The following is a 20,302-nucleotide window of genomic DNA, read 5'->3' on the forward strand; positions in this document are numbered from 1 at the left end:
TCCGCAATACCATAAATGTATCCATGTCTGGAAAATTTCTTTGAGTATAGGTACTAAATAGGTGTGGTCTGCATCCACAGAAACTGTCCATTTGCTCCAGCATTATGTGAAGGGTAACATCTTGTTTCAATAATTCAAATTATAGTATATAGACTACTGTTTAGTAATTTGAGAATCCAGTGTTTAGACACAACTTAAGTGAACCAAGCCTTATTTCTGCATTTCCTTACCCTTCTCACTCTTGAATAGAAAATAAAATTTAAAAAGATCTGCTCCAAACTCACCATTATTAAATAAATAAGCACCTAACAAAGACATTGTGACTAAATTGCTTATGGATAGTAATGTACTTGCTGAATTCTGTGAATATAAATTTGACCATCACTTCCCGTCTTCAAGAAATTTGTATTTTGGTTGAACTCAGCATTCCTCTGTGTTGAGAGTTACAGGCCTGCAGTATACGATCTGTATGGATAAAGTTACTTTTGTAGATTTTTCTGAGTCACAGAAACAGTTTTATAACAGTGACTGCACAGCAATACTAATAATGGGCTTGTAATATAGCTCTTTCTATCATTAGTTAAATAGCACACAGAATTTAAACAGACCATGATCAAAAGAAAATCTTCAAAGTAATTTTTTGTGCAACTGTTAGATATGGTATTACTCTACGTATTTTATCTTTAACAGATTCTAATAACCCAGTAAAATATTTTTCTTTCTGCTAGCTGCTTATAATTTGTATAATACTTTGTATATACTACTTCTTTTGTCTGAGGATACAGCTTATAATATAGAATATTCTATCAGAATAATACAAAACACTATGCAAAATCCACTCATAATTGACTTTATTTGATATACCTGACATTAAGAAGCAATATTACCTCCCCAAAAGCAAAGAGAAAGAAACAGGGTCAAATATTACTGTGAATCCTCACCCTCATCATTCTAATCATTATATAATAGTGGCCTAGTTTAGTTAGATAACTAGTTTAGTTAGAACTGGTCCAAAAATCTAAAGAATGCTTGAGAGAAAGCAAACAAATTCTGGTATCCAGGGCCAAGCTAGAGAACTTCAATATTCAGATACTCTGAAATACATTAAACTAGATTGTATGTGAACAGTAAGTAATAAAGGGAAAACATGTTAAATGTCAAGTCCAAGCAATCAAAAAAGGACAAGGATTGCTTAGTGCATGCTCTTCAGAGCTCAGCTTCTGCTATGCAGTACAAGAGAGAACACATCAATGTCAAGAATGATAACCCTCTCCCTGACCTTCTTCCACTTACTGTCTGCTAAATACTTTCTTGGCTCCACTGTGGCATAAGACAAATATGCCTCACTTCCATAATTATATACATGCCTACAATTACCTCAAATTCTGTCCAAACATCACTGCCATTGCTGGCAGAAATAAAATCCTTGCTGGCATATCTGACAATGTGAATGCCCATTAGTGTCCATTTCAGAAAGCTGCAAACTGAACAACACAAGAATTTCTTGACAGCTTGACCAAAAGTCATCAGGCTTTCTTTTTTTAATTCCTCCCTCCCGCCCCTTTGTGGCTAACTGAAACATATTGTTCTTTATTATATTACAAACATCAAGCTGGAGTGAATTGTTCTTTCCATTTTGATGATGGTGTATACCAAACCTCAAGCTGTCCCGTCCAAAACTGCATGCTTCAGACACCAGCCTAGAAAATGCATTTATCTTAATGAATTACTGCAAGAGGGGTCAGATTCACGTCAACAACTGATAGGATCAGGAAATTTAAATAAAAAATGGTACATTTATGATTCACACCTGCTTTAATACAGGGAAAAAGAAAACATTGCTGCACTGAAGAGCCGCATTAAAGATCGAATTGCATGAAAGATCTTAATCTGGACCTACAAAAAACAATATGCTACTTAGAAGAATACATTTTCTTCTCTGCTAGTCTGATTTTTATCTTTGAATTTATTAAAGATCTTTATGATAGAGAAGTACTACAGAAGACAGTCATTGTTCTCTAGCCCCCTTACCAGTGAATCCATTATTTCAACTCCTGAGAACCTTTAGCACTTGAAAACATGCAATAGAGAAGCTTCAGAAAAGGAGACAGTAATTAAAAGTAAGCTTATGTTCTCACACGTATTACATTATCTTGGTATAACAGTAAAACAAAAGCTTACAAAAAGAATGATGCTGAATTGTGCCACATATCTTAATTCAAGGTAATAAGGCTGATGACAATATTAAAATATTGCTTGCATAAAACAGGATTTTTACTGAAATATTTTAATTCTAATCACTACATTTGGATATATTCACACATATATTTATAGACATTTGTGGCCTAAACCTACACGTCTATATTCATCATATATTCAGGTCTTAGTAAAACAAACCTGACTTCAACTGAGAGGTTCAAGCAGCATGCTGTATGAGCAAACACTCATTATTTCCAGACTTTTTTTTTATTTGTTTGTATATTAAAGAAAATATTGAAACTGCTTCTGAATTAATAAATGAGATTTTAAGACCAAGCTTGAAACATCAGTGCCCACAAATGCAATTGAATTAAACAGACACATTTCTAAACCATACCATTTGGATAGTTGTTTCCTTTGTTCATTAAGATTGAAAGAGATTCAATCAAATAGCAGGAATATTTATTCTTCCTACTGTTGTACATATTAGAAATGCCACAAAGCACATTTTGATTGGACTTGCTGGTGGCTGTGAAAATAATTGTTATTTATTCTACCACAGTTTGGAGGGAAAAACATACATATGAAGGATTAGTTTAACTTATTAATTCCTCTCTTTTCTACAAATATCTGTTGCATATTTTTACTGCTTTGTTTCTCATCATAGGTTACTGCAACCACCTACAACCCTTCTGAAGTAACAAGAAACAACGCCACACAGTGGCTCTTAACAATACTTACAATTAAGTTACGTTATGACCAGAATGAAATTTTTCTAAGGCACTGACCAATTATTTCTTTTAATTTGAGTGAGTTCATGTATGTGACTTAAAAAAAGAAAAAAAACAAAACCAAAGAAAAAAAGGAAAAAATCTCATCTAAGTCATCAATTTGACTGTAGCATACAAATTGAGTATGACATTTCAACTTGGACAACCAACTCATACCTACATTCTTAATGCCTAACACAAAAACACCCTAAAGTAAATGACAAAATTATATTAGTCACCAGAAGACTTGTGTATTTTTGAAGTCTACAAAGGGTACATGTGCACTGCCTAGGTTAGACATGAACTTAGGTTTGCAGAAGCAGACTGCCCAGATCCCATGAAAATAAAGTTATAGATAGAAAGAACCCACAAATGGAGAGGGCAAGAGAAAGACACATTGCTAAAAGGAAGACAAAGTTTCAAGAAATAAAACAATACTTATTCAATTACTGAAATTATCTTGAAATATTTAGGATTAAAATAAGCTGTCATCAGTGGCAGAAGCTTTTATAAAGTATTTATGAAGTTCTATAAAGTTACTTTAAAACAGCAATATACAGTGTGGAATATAAAATAGGTGATCAAATGATAGCAAACTAAATATATTTTACTGAAATAAAGCTGGTTTCCCTAACGTACTGGTCTAAAACCAGGCATGGTTATAACATTTACACTAGTGAAAATATATTTTCAAGTAGAAACTCTCATCCATTTATTCTAAAATACTAAGGCGATGTACAATTTCTATTCTAGAGAAATAACTTCTATTTTGGATAAATAATTTAGTAGTGACTTAAGGACACTCTCCTCTGTTGCTCCTTGCTCCTTGGAATTTCTTCCAAGGATGAAGGGAGTGTTCCTAAGTGATCTTCATTTCCTAATGTCATTGTGGAGACTTTTTTCATATAATGACATCAGGGGTCCGTAGGATTCTGGAATGGCAAGTTCAGAGCAGTTTTACCTAATACTCTAATTTGAAACTTATGGAAAAGATAAGGCTAGATGAAACACTATTAGGTCCACTTTGTCTCTTCTACCCCTGTTGTGGTCTGCTGATGCAAGATGTGAAGTTATTTGGACTTGATGCGATCAGCAGCTTCTTATTGTGAATTGACGTTTTTCTGGTAATATCTATGGCTGGAAAGCTAATTGTCTTCACTGCAATTCCTAAAGGTCTTCTCACTATAGAATAAATTATATTAAAGTGTAAGGCCATCCCTTCACTGTTCTAAGACGTAACACTCTCTTACCTACTTGGTGTTTATATAGGAAGGATTTTAGAGGTTTTAGTTCTAATAATTTATGATTCTTGTTAATCAAAGAATAATGAATACACAGCAACTTTAATTGCACTTCCTGTTCATGTAATATTTTCTATTCACCCTCAAAAAATTTAAAACAAAGCTCATTTACTTAAATAATTTTCTTGAAATGTTTTAGGATTAAGCAGGAAGCCTGGTTCCCAAATCAAAAGAAAGGAAAAAAAAAAAAAAAAAGGCAATATAATGTGAAATTTAAAAAGAGGATTTGCAAAATTTTTGCCTTATGAAAAGCATTACAGCTTTCTCAATTTCAAAGACAAATAGGTTTTTCTCTTTCCAAAATACTTATATCTAAAACCATATTAAAGGATCCAGTGTCCTCTGATGCATACATATATTTTCAATTAATGTTAACTGGGAACTATGTACATGTAGCAGGAGAAAAGAACTCAAAGATTATATACCATGAGGAATGTAGGTAGCTGTGAAGTTTGGTATTTTGGTTTATTGTTCCAGAAAATAAAATTAAGTCATGATCTCTGTGCATTTCCCTGAAATACAATGAAAAATCAGAACAACTGTGAATTTTTATTGTTAGTTTTGACTGACAGCAATTGATTTCTCAGGAAAACAACTTAATAAACAAAGCCATTCCCCTTCCACAAAAGAGCAGGAACTATATAGAATTGCATTTGGACTCATAAAAGCATTACTCAAATACTAAAATAAGCATAGCTATACATTAAATACTTCCAATAAAATCATTATTAAATTTTAATCAGGGTCACAGAAGACCCACCAAATTTCTATAGCAAAATACTTTAAATAAGAACAAAATGACCTAGTTGAAAATGAAATAAAAAGTGTGCATACAAATTCTAGTTCTCTGAGGACTAGCTAAAATTTATTTTTTTGAGACTTTCTTCTCTATGAACTGTCTATCCATAGGTAAAACACCATTAAATAACTAATCCTCTGCATCTACAGTGCTGGAGTGTTATGCTGAAGATTTTAAAAACACATAAATACATATTAATTCTGGTTTGCTTGCATGATTATATTATTGTCATTTATTATTATTTATTTCTCTTTTCTTTTACAAAACTAAGGGACAGTTTTTCAGCTCATATAAACTGGCATAATTCTGTTGTTTCTTTAATTGAATCTATGCTGATACTAGTTCTTACTTATTGACAATATTTCCCAGCAACTTTGTGCTCTCTTCCTCTCTAGTGTGTCCCCTCAGCTTGCTTTCTGATCAGGAAATGAAAGGGATGTTATATAAATCTTTCTGGAAAACGGTCATTCATCTTTGAAATACTATTTTTTTCCATACGTCACTGAATTTCCTTTTGTTGTGACTACATAAAATAAAAAAGAAGCACTACAATAAAGAGCTTGAATCAATGAATGGGGAAGAAGGCCTTTCTTACTGCAGGCCATTGCTTTTCCTCTGTCCTCACTGAAGACAAACTGAAAGAAGACAACAGAGTGGACTCCTGCAAAGCAGCTACTGACAACTTACAAAAAGTAAGAGAAGGTCTTTGTTACCTGCAGTGATTTGAACCCACATTGCTGCTACTCAGAGGAATATCCTTATCACGGAGGCATACAGAGAATTTCAGCAAAGGAGACAAACTCCTAAGCTCTTTTTTATAATTCCATTCTATAAACTTTTAAAACACATATTTGAACAAGAACTGAAAACCATGTACCCTCTTAAGTATTGTGACCAATTGCCTACATCCTTCATACATCCAAGTCCAGCTCTGTCCTCTAAATGAACACATTAAACATAGGTCTCTGGCCTCACAACAGTGGTGTATTCTTTATACATCTGATTTTAGTGCTGTACTACGTTTTATAAAATGTTTAAATACAAGCTGAACTTGAATGATTGACCATTTTTCCTGGTAATTAGAATGCTGATACAAATCCTGCTCCAGCTGCTTAGTTAGTCTTATAAAGTAGAACAGCCTTAAAAGTAGATATTGAGGACCCCCACTATGACTATGCAGATGTTCAAATTCCTGCAAGAAGATGAAAGAATTGAGCTGAGGCCTCTTATACTATAGCTGAATGTTATACCTGCAAAGCATTTTACTTAGAAAGACTGTGAATCTAGCCATCCTTTTCCTTTGCTTTAATCAAAACTACCTGATGTTCTAACATAGTATTTCACGTTGAATGTTTTTTCCCAGACATCAAACATTTTTGTGTTTTCTTTAGTAAGACAACCCCTCAACAAAAGGATATTTTTATTCAAAATTTTAGATTGACTTCTGAACCAAAGGTATTTATTTTTCCAATGCTGCTTCAAACACTAGGTGACCAAATGATCACAGGCCTCAGAATTCATAATCAAACACTTCTCTGCATTTCCTTCTCTGCTTCTTTCTTTATCTAAAAAGGTGACTGCTCAATATAAAACAGTAAATTCTTGCTGTGGGGATTTGCTCAGTTTCTGTATTCAGAGAGACACACAGATGTACTGTACTCCTGCTAGCCCTGCAGAGACCATATAGCCACATAAGAAAGGGAATTATCCTTTCCTGCCAGACTATCAACAGAATAGTTAACTAAGCTCTGAATGCTGAATGTTGCTACCTTGACCTGTACTGAGTTGCCCTTCTGAAAAACCCTGGCATTGAAATATTGGAACCACTGAAGTTAATAGATGCTTTAACAGAGCACAGTTGTGAGACTGGCAATCAGGAGACAAACAAAAGCATAAATCCAAGAGACCGTGCATGCTCCCAAACACTTTTTACTTGTTAACAGAACACATTTCTTTCAGGACTCACACGGATAATAAAACGGATACAGTAAAAGATAAAAATTGATCTTAAAAATGTTCATTGTACAGCAGCTTCGTAGAGTAAATTAATACTTCTTTACACTTCATATGAAATTATTCTATCACTGCAGGTTAAGGGGAAAGGCTTGAGGAGGAGAACAGGCTGACCAACTGGGGAGGAGGGTTCCTCAGACAAAAAAAGAGAACTTTGTCAAAATAACAGATTCTAAAAAAATTCCTGCAGAAGTAATAGTCATATTCTCATTCTACATCACCATTAGAATGGTTATATTAAAAAAACCTACAACATGCTTGCATACAAATGCTTGAAATAAACAGGAAACTAAATGAAAACATAAGACTATCTTGTGGATTATGTTTACTTTAAAATATTTGTTATGAGCTGAAAATCTGGTCTTTCAAAATTCTGTACATATTTATATTTTATACAATTTTTAATCTCAAACCGAAATAGAGTTTATTAAAGATCATCCATATGTTTATTTACTTACGTGCACTTCTTAAAAAAGATGAATAACAATATTAACATTTTTAGACATTAATATTAGAATGCATGTACTACAAAACCGAACTCCATTTTCAAGAAAATTCTTGAATGCCCTTTGTAAGAAAACAGAGCACATTCACGTTCAAAAATTAAAGAGGATTTACTTTGTGGCCTTCATCAAAGCATTCATCAGACTGTTAACTCATCATCACATTTTTTTTAAAGACTAGGATATTCTTAGCAATAACTATTTCCAGTTAAAAACAATACTATGCAAGCACATGTACTGAATTTACTATATTCTATAGTATTTAAAGGTTTTGAGAAAGTTAATAACACAAACATGCACATTTGAATTCAATATGATTACGTGAGGTAATCCATTGAGGGATTAACATCAAACCTTTGTATTTTAGAACCAAGCTGCTCACAAAACATATAAAAGTTGATATATTGCAGAATTTGCCATTAACATTCTTAGGTTATTCTGCTCATACCACCAGTGATTTACCAAGATAACTGTAGTGTTTTCTTGTAGCTCTGGGATTATAATGTTTTTTTTGCAATTACAGCAATTTGTTGAGGGAAAAGAATTTGAAGGAAAGAACAGCAAGGAATAAACATATACATCTATAAATAGGGAAAAAAAAAGTTATCTGTTCTGGTTTTTTCTATTTCCAAGCAGTGAAACTAACTCTTACTTTTTTTGTTACTTAAATTTCAGAACTAAGCTGAAATAAGTTGAAAAAAAACCCCACAGAATAATTAAACCCCACATTTTTAAAATGTTGAATTGCCAGGTTGATTTGTTATATGCTGCTAATTCGTGAAAGCTGGTTTTCAGCAATTTCAAATGTTGCTTCATTTAAAATTTCAGATTAATAGATATCACTTATATCAGGTTCATGCCGAGTAGACTTTGGCAGTCAGGGAAGAAAAAAAAAAAACCACAAAAAACCCAAAAGAAGAATATAAAACCTTTCTTTCCCTTTCCATATACATGCTTTTTGCTGAGAAAGTTTCAAAAAGCAAGCAGTCTTACTTTTGTATTCCAGGTGAAAACCGGCTGCTGCCACACTAATGTCAGAGTGAAAATGCAGGTAAAGTTGATTGGAGGTGCTATTCAACAATGCTGGAACAGTTGTACCTGGAAAAATAAAAGTTATGGAATAAACTGTAGCATGCTGATATATCAAAGTTTATATTGAAAAGACATAACGAAGACTGAATCAGACAGGCTAATTTTCTCATATGTGCATGGAAATCTCAAACATTCTGCTATGTTCTGCCTTGTTTTCTCCTGAAGCTGCAAGAAAATTTTGATTACAAATCATGATACCAAGAGGCTATATAAGTATAATCAAACAAGATCCCATCATGTTCAGATGAAACTTTATTGACTTGGATAGAAAAAAGAAATGTAAACAAAAAAAAAAATCACATAAGTAAAGGATTTGATTATGAGATCAAGCTCAACTGCCATTTGACTTTTTTCCACATGTATAAAAAACCTGCAGTACAAAACAGAGCGGTCCATATTTTTTCTCTGTGTCTGCTCCACACCTTCTTCCCACAATAATATTTCAACCACTTATCCTAATTCTGAGGGTATGACAGGAAATGAAGAAGCAGGTGCAACACTTTAAAAAAAAGAAGACATACTAGCTTTATCTAATTCAAATAACTGTAATAAAATTGTGTGCCACTGACTTCACTGTGCGGTAGACAACAAGTTTATCACTAATCCCAGGCACATTCTTTGCCACTAGCATTGCTAAGTCTGACACAACATTTTCTTTGTTACCACCTGACTACTACGTAACTCATTCTGCAGTATAAAGCTGGAACATCTACTAAGGCTAAAAATTCTATGATTACCCTCAAAGACAGTATCAAGTAGCTAATGAACTTCAACGGTGGTTGCATTTTCATTTCCTGTGGGGCATTTGCTGTTTCTATAGTAACTGTGAGCAGTCTAGGTATGAGCTTGAAACTTGGTCTTAAAAAGAAATGCTGGAAAGAATTATCTTTATAAGTCTACTGTCTAAACTAGGAAATGGTAAATACTTTCAAATCTAAAACTGTATTAAGCAAAATCTTGATATAAATGGCGAGGAGCTAAAAGACAAGTTGGCCTTTAAGGAAGGTTTTATTGTCTGACATGGAAGCTCCAAGTATGGAGATTCACAGACAGCGCAGAGCATTCACATCACACAATACTTATGATAAAATAAAGAAAATAGTGAAACATCTTCCTGGAGGGAGGACTTTTCACAGTATCCATATGGAATTTGAAATACATTTAAGGATATTTAATGTGTCTGTTCTGTAAGAATGAGGATGTTGACTCAGAATTATTATACTCCTCATTGAACAAAATTGCTCTTCTGGTAGTTTTGTTCCTTTGTAAGATCTGCTGACATTTAACAACATTTTTTTACTTCCTTAGAGGGTGATATTCAATAAGATGAGAAATTATATCCTATGGTACTGTGACAAATAAATGAGGCTAGTGTTTTTAATTCTCATAATTGACACATTCAATGGCATAGTTCAGGCTGGCAGCCTGTCACAAGTGAGGTCCCCCAGGGATCAATACTGGTCCCCACACTGTTTCAACATCTTCATAAATGATCTAGATTATGAGATTGAAAGCACCCTCACCAAGTTTGCTGATGACGCTAAACTGGGTGGTGAGGCTGACATGTCAGCCATCTCACAGAGAGACCTGAACAGGCTGAAAGACTGGACTAGCAAGAACAGTATGAAGTTTTAACAAAGACAAGTGCAAAGTCTTGCACCTGGGTCAGAATAACCAAAGAGCGTAGTACAGTCTAGGATCTGTGCAGCTGGAAGAGTGGACTAGCAAGAACAGTGTGAAGTTTTAAGAAAGAAAGCCAAGTGCAAAGACTTGCATCTGGGTCAGAATAATCAAAGAGTACAGTACAGTCTAGGATCTGTGTGGCTGGGGAGCAGCCTTGCTGAAAGGGACCTAGGGGTCCTAGTGGACAACAAGCTGAACATGAGTCAGCAGTGAACTGCTGCAGCAACGAAGGCAAATAGGCTCCTGGGCTGCATCCAGAGGGGCATTAGTAGCAGAGATAGAGACTTGATCATCCCACATAGTGCTTGTCAGACTGCACCTGGAGTACTGTGTCCAGTTCTGGTCCCCACAATTCAAGAAAGACATGGACAGACTGGAGAGGGTTCTAAGGAGGGCCATGAAGATGATCAAAGGGCTGGAGAACCTGCCCTATTTGGAAAGGCTGAAGGAGTTAGGTATCTTCTCCCTGGAGAAGGCTCAGAGGGGGACCTCATCACAGTGTCCTAGTTGTTTTGGACTTCCTTTATTGTCAATACAGAGAAACAGTACTTAAAGGGCAGGAGCAGATTTCATGAATAATAGCTTAGGTGTGGATATCTCCATGGTAGACATCTAACACTCATATAGATGGATACCATGTTAAGACACCAGAGTCTGATTGACTTCTTAACCTCTTGATTGAGAATCTGTAATCGGGAAAACAGGGAACTTTCCTAGGAGGCAGTAAGGGCTTGTTTGTCTCCCTAAAGGCTTACAAGGGAATGAAGACAAGTTTTCTACTTAAATTAATGTTTAATTATGATATTATTGTAGAAAATTATGTTCACTTTCCCTTCAAGTGTTAGAAATGTCAACCAAGAGCAATGTATCTCATTCCAGAGATGAATACTACGTGTGAAAGGCTGTCTAGGTATCTAAGACATTTCTAGACCAAGAATGGAGATTAATGGTAATTTTAGGCATTTCTTGGGTTAACACAAACATAGAGCATGGATCACATTCTTACCTAATTTCTTTCTATATTGTCATCAGAAGAGCAGATTCTCCAGATGTCAACCTCAATGACTACTGTATTTGTATATTCTCTCTGTATATGTCTATACACATATGTAGGCATACTTAAGTACATATACGTATGTAAAAGAATGTCAGGTGTTACCCACATTTCCAATTTTAAATGGGGCTGCAGCTACATTTAGTCTCATTTTTTTTCAGTTTGAATATACCACAGTATGGTGGTGTGCTCCCCCCTCCCTGCGCAAGCAGTAACCACCGGTGGGAATCATCCTGATAGCTGCATCCAGCTTATGCTGGACCTTGAGGATGAATGGCAACAAAGTAGCCAAGGGCCACCCAAAGCAGTGATCCAAACCTCTTGCTGATATGCAAATATGACCATAAGTCAATCATCTTACTCCTTAAATAGTGAACAGCCCTGGGCCCGTTGAGCTCTCCTGCACAGCAGCGGGCTGCGTGCCAGGATCTCCCCTTGAGCAGGGATGCCTCCCAAGGTTACTCCTCCAGGATGAAAGATTCCTTGCCACAACAGATCCTCAGTAAGTGACTAATAGCATGCTAAGCTTTGAAATCTTAGCTAAGTGATATAAAGGATTGATTGTGCATATATAATGCTTTAGACATGAACCGTTGACCACATCTGGGACTAGGATTGGATCTAGCCACACCTAGACCCCTCTCTGAGAAGGAGTTTAGAAAGCAAGGGGATGCTTTTCCAAACCTCGTGACTCAATGGGAGGGTCTCCCTGACAGTTTTGTTTGACCCTGTCCTCTATGCAGTAAATCATAAATGTACATAAAGGTACATTCGATGTACCTTGCCATAGAATCTTGTTAAATAACTGTCGCATTGAACTTTGTTAACTCCCTATTCTATATCAATAAAGTGTATTTTTGGTTTTCTCTTACGAGTGAAGTGCATTCTCACTCCATCTGCGACACACAGTCAAGTGAAACACCAGTCCCAAACTAGCAATTGTAAAATACTGCTGCTTTTTTGGCTTGTTTCCACTTTTTTGTTCCTTTCTGTGTATTAAGTTCAGACTTAAGTTCAGACTTAATACTCTCAGGAAAAAGCAACGTGTTTGTCAAGAGCATCCTCTCACTCAGCTACTATGCACTCAGCTACTATGTCTATAACCTTCAAAAAGAGTCCAGGACAGACTTCACTTTGGCATTTTGATGAAAGCTTTTCTGGCCTTTCATCCAAGGAATTTCAGCTCTTTCATAATTCCATTCTCTGACACAATTGGCAGTACAGCATATTTACAAACACTCGTGGGATGCCTGACAGTTATCCAAGTTTTATAAGTCTTTTTGCATTTTTGGCTTAACGGACAGGCTTCATGTAGGAACTGCCATTACTGAGCTATAAGAACAGAGCATCTCTAAATCCATTTGACAATCTTGTAGTCTTATAATAATTCCAGGCTTTAGAAGAGAAAAATATTCTTGGAAGGAAGATGCCCGTATTGGATTGAGGAAGTGGAAAATGTAAGACTACAGCTGTTAAGGACAAGCATGGAAGATCAGACACTTGGTAGACTTAACATGCATATAACCCGATTATCATTTAATGAAACTCTTTTTTTCCTTAACGTCATATTTTTAAATAAATTCACCTCCTTCTGGAAAGCAGGATGGCTATTGAAAAACAGGGAACTTAAATTAATTTTCCAAATGAAAAAAGAAGTATAGTTCCTCTGCAGGAGAAAAGTCAATTCCAGTTATGGCTTTTCTTTTTTTTTCCTTCTGAATATAGCAAGTAAAATTCTATCCTATTTGTAAAAACTGTGACCTTCCCAACTGAGAGAATTAAGAGTCGACCTGTGCAAACAGTCCCTTAATTTTATTAAAATATTCCAGGTATAACTTTATTATGTAAACTTGGAGACATGTCTACTCATTGTAAAATTGATCAGTAATAATATGAAAAGAATTAACTCTATCTCTCATTAATGATCCTATTTCATTCATGCATTTGGTAAGGCAACTAAGCTTCATTCATTACTCCAAAATCTGCTGTACCTACACATATTCTGTAAATGGTACAGCAACTGTTGTAAAAGACTAATAAATTATTTTGATAGCTGTCTTTTAAAGGCAATGTTATTTTTATTTCCTCATAGCCACAAGCACTACTTTGATGAATGAGTAATACTGAAAGCAAAAATAATTCCTAGGTTTCCAATTACTCCACGCTGTCTAGTGTCATCTGGAAAACTTGGTCTTAAAAAGAATCAGTTTGCCCACCAAAAGGCATCACCTGTCAATATTAGGCACAGGAAACTAACCAGTTCACTATTCCATCTCATGCCACAAGACCATGCTTGGAGAGAATCCCTCTTGGCATTCAACATATCAGTCCTATCCATAGCAGCTTCTTTCCAAGATGGCTGTACAAAAATTCATGTATTCTGCCACCAGGAAGACAGCAGCACAAGATATCTTTATGTCTGTTAACACATGGTCTCAGGGGTTTTGTTATAGCTTTGGTTACGAAGCCCCTATCACTTTCCCGTAAAATAACATCCTCACATCACAAGCATTACTACAGCATAAAAAGAAAAAATGCCCTAGTATTTCTGCCGTTCACTGATAAAAGATGACCCACAGGATTAATCCAGAAAGGACAAGACAATATGTAAGGGCCCAGCCAGATTGCTCTAGCAGACAGCCCTTACTGGCCCTGCCCAGCCCCCTGGGGCCTGCCCCCACCCTGCCCATGGCCCAGGACCCCATTTCAGCCCCTGAGGCCATCAGCTCCTGCCCCAGTGATGCTGCAGCAGGGCCAGTCTCCAGCCCCCCACAGTCCAGCCCCCCACTGCCCGGCCATGGGCCCCCCCAAGCTGGGCCCACCCATGGGTCCACGTCCCAGCCTGGCCCCAGTCTGTCCCCGTCCCCAGAGAGATGCCTAATGCCTGGGACTGGGGCTGCCCTGGTGCCCCCCGCCGCTCCTGGCTGGCGTGGTGGGATGGGCCCTGGCTTCCAGGCCCTGCCTTGCCACCCCAGAGACCCCCCCTCACTCCTGGCACCCCACCCCCAGAGAGCAGCTGGGCCCTGCTGTGCCCTGACACAAGGAAATGGTATAGCACTCTATCTTTGTAAAGTCTTCCTTAAGAAACAGACCCTAGGGAAGAAGAAACAGACTTTTCCAAATCAACTCTGTGACACAGTTTAGCAGCACAGTTTAGTAAATTCTGAGTAATTAGTTGTACATATGTGCATCTTGAATGCTTATTTAGGAGACAGATGAATTCACAGAGACTGAATCAGAAGACAATGGTATTGTACAAGATTTAGTAAGAAAGAAATGATACCTGCTGAATTTTACTATTTATGAAATTATGCCTGGCATTCAGTTTCAACGTCACATTACTGGTTTAGTTTTGAGAAGAGCAGATTTCATGTCATGTTTAAATATTCTTCATTAGGCCTTTCCCATACACAAAATAATTCTTAATTTTAAGTCTGACAGTCATTACACAAAAGAGAGAAATCCACAATAAAGCTGTGCTACTCTATCTCCAATGAAATATTTCCAATACAAAAACCTGTCTTTTTCAGTTTCCCTGGAAATTAGGAAGGCTTTTAAGCTAAAGCAAGATTATACACTTTTAGTATAGAATAAGAGTGTTTTGAGTCTTGAATATTATTAAATGGAATATTATTAAATGGATCATTTAATCAGTTCTTTATCCAATGGGTCCAATATATTTGCCACATATTTCACTTGTCAAAAGCTGATTACATTTCATAATTTCTTTCTTCCTTATTGCCAATTTAATATACAGCATAGTTACTAGCCTTTAATATAAAATGTTATAGCCTTTTGTACTGGGTCTGGCTCGGATAGAGTTACATTTCTTCATAGTACCTGGTGTGGTGCCGTGTTTTGGATTTGTGACCAAAACAGTGTTGATAACACAGGGATGTTTTAGGTATTGCTGAGCAGTGCTTACACAGAGTCAAGGCCTTTTCTGCTTCTCACCCCACCCCACCAGTGAGTAGGCTGGGAGTGCACAAGATGTTGGGAGGGCTGGGATAGCTGACCCCAGCTGACCAAAAGGATAGCCCATACCATATGACATCGTGCTCAGCAATAAAAGCTGGGGGACAAAAGAAGAAGGGGGGGATGTTGGCAGTTATGGCATTTCCCTTCCCAAGCAACCATTATGTGTGATGGAGCCCTCCTGTCTTGGAGATGGCCGAACACCTACCTGCTGATGGGAAGCAGTGAATGAATTCCTTATTTTGCTTTGCTTGCATGTGCAGCTTTTGCTTTATCTTTTATATCTCAACCCATGAGTTGTCTCACTTTTACCCTTCCAATTCTCTCCCCCATCCACTGTGTGAGAGTGAGCAAGCGGCTGTGTGGGGCTCAGCTGCCTACTAGGGTTAACCCACAACACATTTTAATATGTAAATTTTGAGGTGCAACTTCAAATTATTTAATTCAATATCCAAATAAATAATATGGGGTTAATTTTTTCAGTTGATCATTTCCTTACCTAATCCAATATACATCTATACTTTAAACGTTCTTGAAGTCACCAGAGAGGCAAAATTCCACAAAATGCTTTAGATACACCAGAATCAGATCAGGCTTGTGATAGAGTTCATGAGTCTGGGATACTATTCATGGCTTAATCTTATATGAGGTATCTCTTTCTCTTGGTTTGGTTTATAGAAGATGCTCTTTCTATAAAAATTGTCTTCTAAAAAAGGAGTAAAACTGTATATGCCTGATGTACATGTGAAACAACAAATTACATGGCTTGTTATGTCCCAGTTGTAGTAATTTGTTTTGTTCTCTGAGGTTTGGTGAGTTTGGATGAATACTGAATGCTTCATTTTTACCTCAGAAAGGGAGGCTAAAAAGGATAAACTAAGTCAAAGCTATCAAAGGAAGCTCCTTGAATGTCAGTGCCAATTTATATCACTATATCCTCTCTATGGGAGGGATAGGTAAGATAAAAGAAAGAATTTTTTTAACGTATTATCACCTAAATCCCACTAATCAAAGCTAAACATTTTAGTATCATATTTTCTTCTGCAAATCTCTCTTTGAATTTGAATATTACACGTTTACAGCACCTGAAATTTCCTCCCCAAAATGAGAACTTTTCATAATGATATCATGAAAGATGCAGTACAAATATACTCCTTGTGTATATGTGTGAGCAAACAAAGACGTCTTCTCTCACACACCTATATATAGACCTGTATGTTTAAATCACAGCATACCCTCACCTGAAAAGCTCCCAAGACGTGGTGCTGTCATATCTCCACCATCGTATATTTCAAGAGAGTCCCAATTATGTTCAGTGGCAAAGCTGATGACCTGGATCTGTAAAACACCACCACAGAACTTTTTAAACCAACTGGCCATATGTATTTTTAAATGTTCTAGAAACAACAAAATAAAAAGAGAACATGCCCCAAAGAAAATATAAATAAGCAGATCCAAACAAAAACACCTGAGTGAAAAAATGTAATTAAAACATTAATGTTCAATTTTTAAGTTGTCTTAACTCTTAGAAAATATGACACTAGTAAGTAAGAAGGATTTTGCACATATGTTGATGTTTGCACATATGACTAAATAATTACTCAAAGTGTAAATGAGCAGATAATCAAGACAGTTGCAGACCTCTCAAGTGCCTCAGTGATATCCCAGCAGATAGAAAGGGCTGGCATTTGCATACCAGATTGAAGGATCAGGACCTGCTTTCAATATTCTACACAGTTAAAAGAGAAAGCTGCTTGTTAACAATTTCTCATTCATACCCCCATGTAAAAATAAAGTAACAGAATAAAGCTAATCAAAGAACAATACTGAGAAAAACAGAGCACAAATATTTCAAGTACCCCAAAAATGATCTTACAGATTGCTATTTTCTGACACTTCTAGAGAAATAAACAATTACTTTTTAAACTGAACAACAAAATACTTAATATTGCATGCTTGACAGAATATAGACTTGCCTGAATACCTGATCCCTCGGTCACTATGATTTTCCACACACAATTCAAGCTGTTACCATAAGGTTCAGGGTAACCTGGTGAAAGAATAGTACCTCTCCGCTCAGTAAAATTCCCACTGCATGGCACTGAAAGAAGTATTATCATGAATTATTACAAAACCTAAACCACTTCAGGAAACAGAAAAGTAATAATAATTTTACTAAGCTAATTATAATAATTCTCTTTTGTAGCATAAACACATAGATGTGAAGCAATGCTCTGAACTTGGAAAGCAATGTTATCTAAAATATATGAACAATATCAAGCATAAGATACAACCTGCATGAATAAACAATTCAGAAGTGAACTTCATTTTGAGTGTGTGCAGCCTAGAACAGCCTAATCATGTCTTACCTGAGAGTAACAACAAACTGTAAAGACGTAACATTAAACATAACCATGATTGACAGAAATCATGTGAACTTACCCACAACCTAACATAGTTCCAATATTGGATCTAGCTGGTAAAGCAGTGTGGCACATTAAATATTTTTACTGTATACGCAATTGCTTCTTTAAGGTTCAAGAAAATAGAACTAAATACACAGAAAACAGGACACCTACATTTATTTTTAGTACACTCTAATTAATTACAGAGTAAATTCCTACAAATAGCAATGACTTTTGGATATAAATCCAAGGAGGGAGAGAAGAAAACCTCTGAATATTTACAAAAAAAAATTTGAAGTTCTAAACATTATCCCACTGCAGGTCTGTTGACACACTGAAGAAAATTAGCTATACTTAACAATGCTATCATTATTCAATGTACACTATGCTTCTACTTGAAAAAAGAAATCATCATCCTATGTGTGACAGAAATATACAAGTACTGTGTAATAAAACAGGTAAACAGACTTCTGGAGAATTAAATTCTGTCCTATATTTCAAGCTGTAGATGAGTCATGAAAATAATGAATGCTCAAGAAAATGTGCATCACACTTGTTCATATAATCTAAGTCATTATATGAAACACTATACTGCCTACCAGCCAGCTGGTAATCAATTACTTTTTGATATGGAAAACTGCTCTTTTAAATTGGGCATGACTGATATTAATCGAAGGACAGTGAATATATGTGTTAAATACTATTTCCTGAAACAGTTCCTGAATTCTGATTCAGAGACATGAGTGACAGAACAGATTACTTAAATGTAATTACTTACCTACACAGCTTGGTACTGTGTCATTCCACTGAGCTAAGGCATTAGGTACAGACTGACATCGGATAGCTTTTGAGCCTTGTAGCAGATAACCAGGACTACACTCAAATCGAACAACAGAGCCTGCTGAAAACTCAGACCCGATTCTCCTTCCATACCTAGGCTCTGGAACTGAGCTACACTGCGTATCGCTTGTGCGTGGAACAGCTGCATGAAGAGAGAAAGAAAAAAAAAAAGATGCCATGAATCCAAATCACAGTCGTCATCTAAAAAATAAACAGATCACTGAAAATGCTCATTGTTTCTTGTAGGACAGAGTTCAATTGTATTTGTTCCTTTTACTTGCTCTGCTCCTGTATTCTCAAAGAATGGCCTAATGCTTCCATGGCTGTTAGCCAGATTGCGATTTTGGGTTTGACCATGTACAGTCATGTGAGTGCCATGGCAGCTTGGAGAGCAATTGACTTTGGAATCACATCCTTAGGCATGAGAGGATCAGTGGGTGTTTCAGCTGCCCTCTTTAATGACAGGATACTACACCTACCACCTATTTTACTTACTAAATATGAAAGTTTTGGCTTCTCATTGGAAGATTCTCATTAGAAGCCAAGCAAAATATTATGCTGTAGATAATCAGATATAAAACCAATGTAATATTATACAAATATTTGATCTATCATAATTGAAGAATACTATGTGATAACAATGTACCCTCAAGGCTATTTCAGTATTTACAGTTAACAACAATTATTTTTACCAATAATTTCTGAGAATTCATAAACCTGATGTGATACAAGAAGAGTTAAAACACTGTAGGCAACATTTAAAGAGCAAAATAATAAAAATCATTAGAAGCCCATGGGTTTATTTTCCCTTTGGCTTTGTTATTTATAACCACTTCTTCATAGCAGGCATTTCTTTGTACTTACTGACTCTTGGTATTGTGCATGTTGTTTGTGTATCAAACTTGTTCTTTCTACATTTCATTTTGCAGTTAGCTAGTAAATGCCAATTTTTTTTAAATATATATATTTATAGAAAAAATGGTAGAAGTATAATTTGTGTGCAATATCATCTATGTTTTACACTATAATAAAATAAATGTACATTAAAAATAATCTCATCAAATATAAGCAATTTTCAAAACCTTTCAAACCATGTTCAAAACCTTTGATCAGTTTGGTTTCTTAAAGAATTAGTTTCAGGGGATCACTGCATCTAGATATGAATAAGTAACACCATGAAAATTGCCAGCCATTTGGTCCTTAATTAACAAAGACACAGAATGGCACAGAAAAAACAAAAAGGGGAGGGGGGGTGTTTAGACTTTATTCCTGGCAGATTTTCAAACATGATGTTTCTGGCTTACTAACCTCTTTTAAGAATAGTGTAAACAGAATCACAGTTTTATTTAATTTTCTTTTACACCCTTACATTTAATTTTTTTTTGCTGGCCTGTAACAGCGAAGAGCAATATTCCCATCTATTCATGTGCACACCTGTACACACACACACGCCCCGCACCCCCCACTTGTTCAGCTGCCCTGGTCACTAAGTAAAAGACAAGGTATGTGGAGCCTATATATACTTATTTTCATATTGATAGCTTTATGCTTTTCTTATTTCTTATACTGTCATTTGCTCTATTCAGAATCATAATTATTTAAGTGCAGTAGTTTTAAGTACTGGTAAGTGCTCTTGAAGTTAACATTTGTTGACAAGTTGGATACAGA

At 35.9% G+C, this 20,302-nt stretch overlaps 1 protein-coding gene across 1 annotated transcript in view; it reads right to left on the bottom strand.

Moving 5' to 3' along the window:
- Nucleotides 1-20,302, bottom strand: part of CSMD1 (CUB and Sushi multiple domains 1) — a 1,314,206-nt gene that overhangs the window by 181,080 nt on the left and 1,112,824 nt on the right. The window contains exons 34-37 of the mRNA XM_075498045.1: nt 18,573-18,776; nt 17,366-17,490; nt 16,631-16,727; nt 8,579-8,683 (exon numbers count right to left, since the gene is read on the bottom strand). Coding sequence (XP_075354160.1) covers nt 8,579-8,683; nt 16,631-16,727; nt 17,366-17,490; nt 18,573-18,776 — 531 coding nt within the window. The remainder of the gene's footprint in view (nt 1-8,578; nt 8,684-16,630; nt 16,728-17,365; nt 17,491-18,572; nt 18,777-20,302) is intronic.

The sequence above is a fragment of the Mycteria americana genome, chromosome 3 (assembly GCF_035582795.1).
Source record: "Mycteria americana isolate JAX WOST 10 ecotype Jacksonville Zoo and Gardens chromosome 3, USCA_MyAme_1.0, whole genome shotgun sequence".
NCBI classification, from domain to species: domain Eukaryota; kingdom Metazoa; phylum Chordata; class Aves; order Ciconiiformes; family Ciconiidae; genus Mycteria; species Mycteria americana.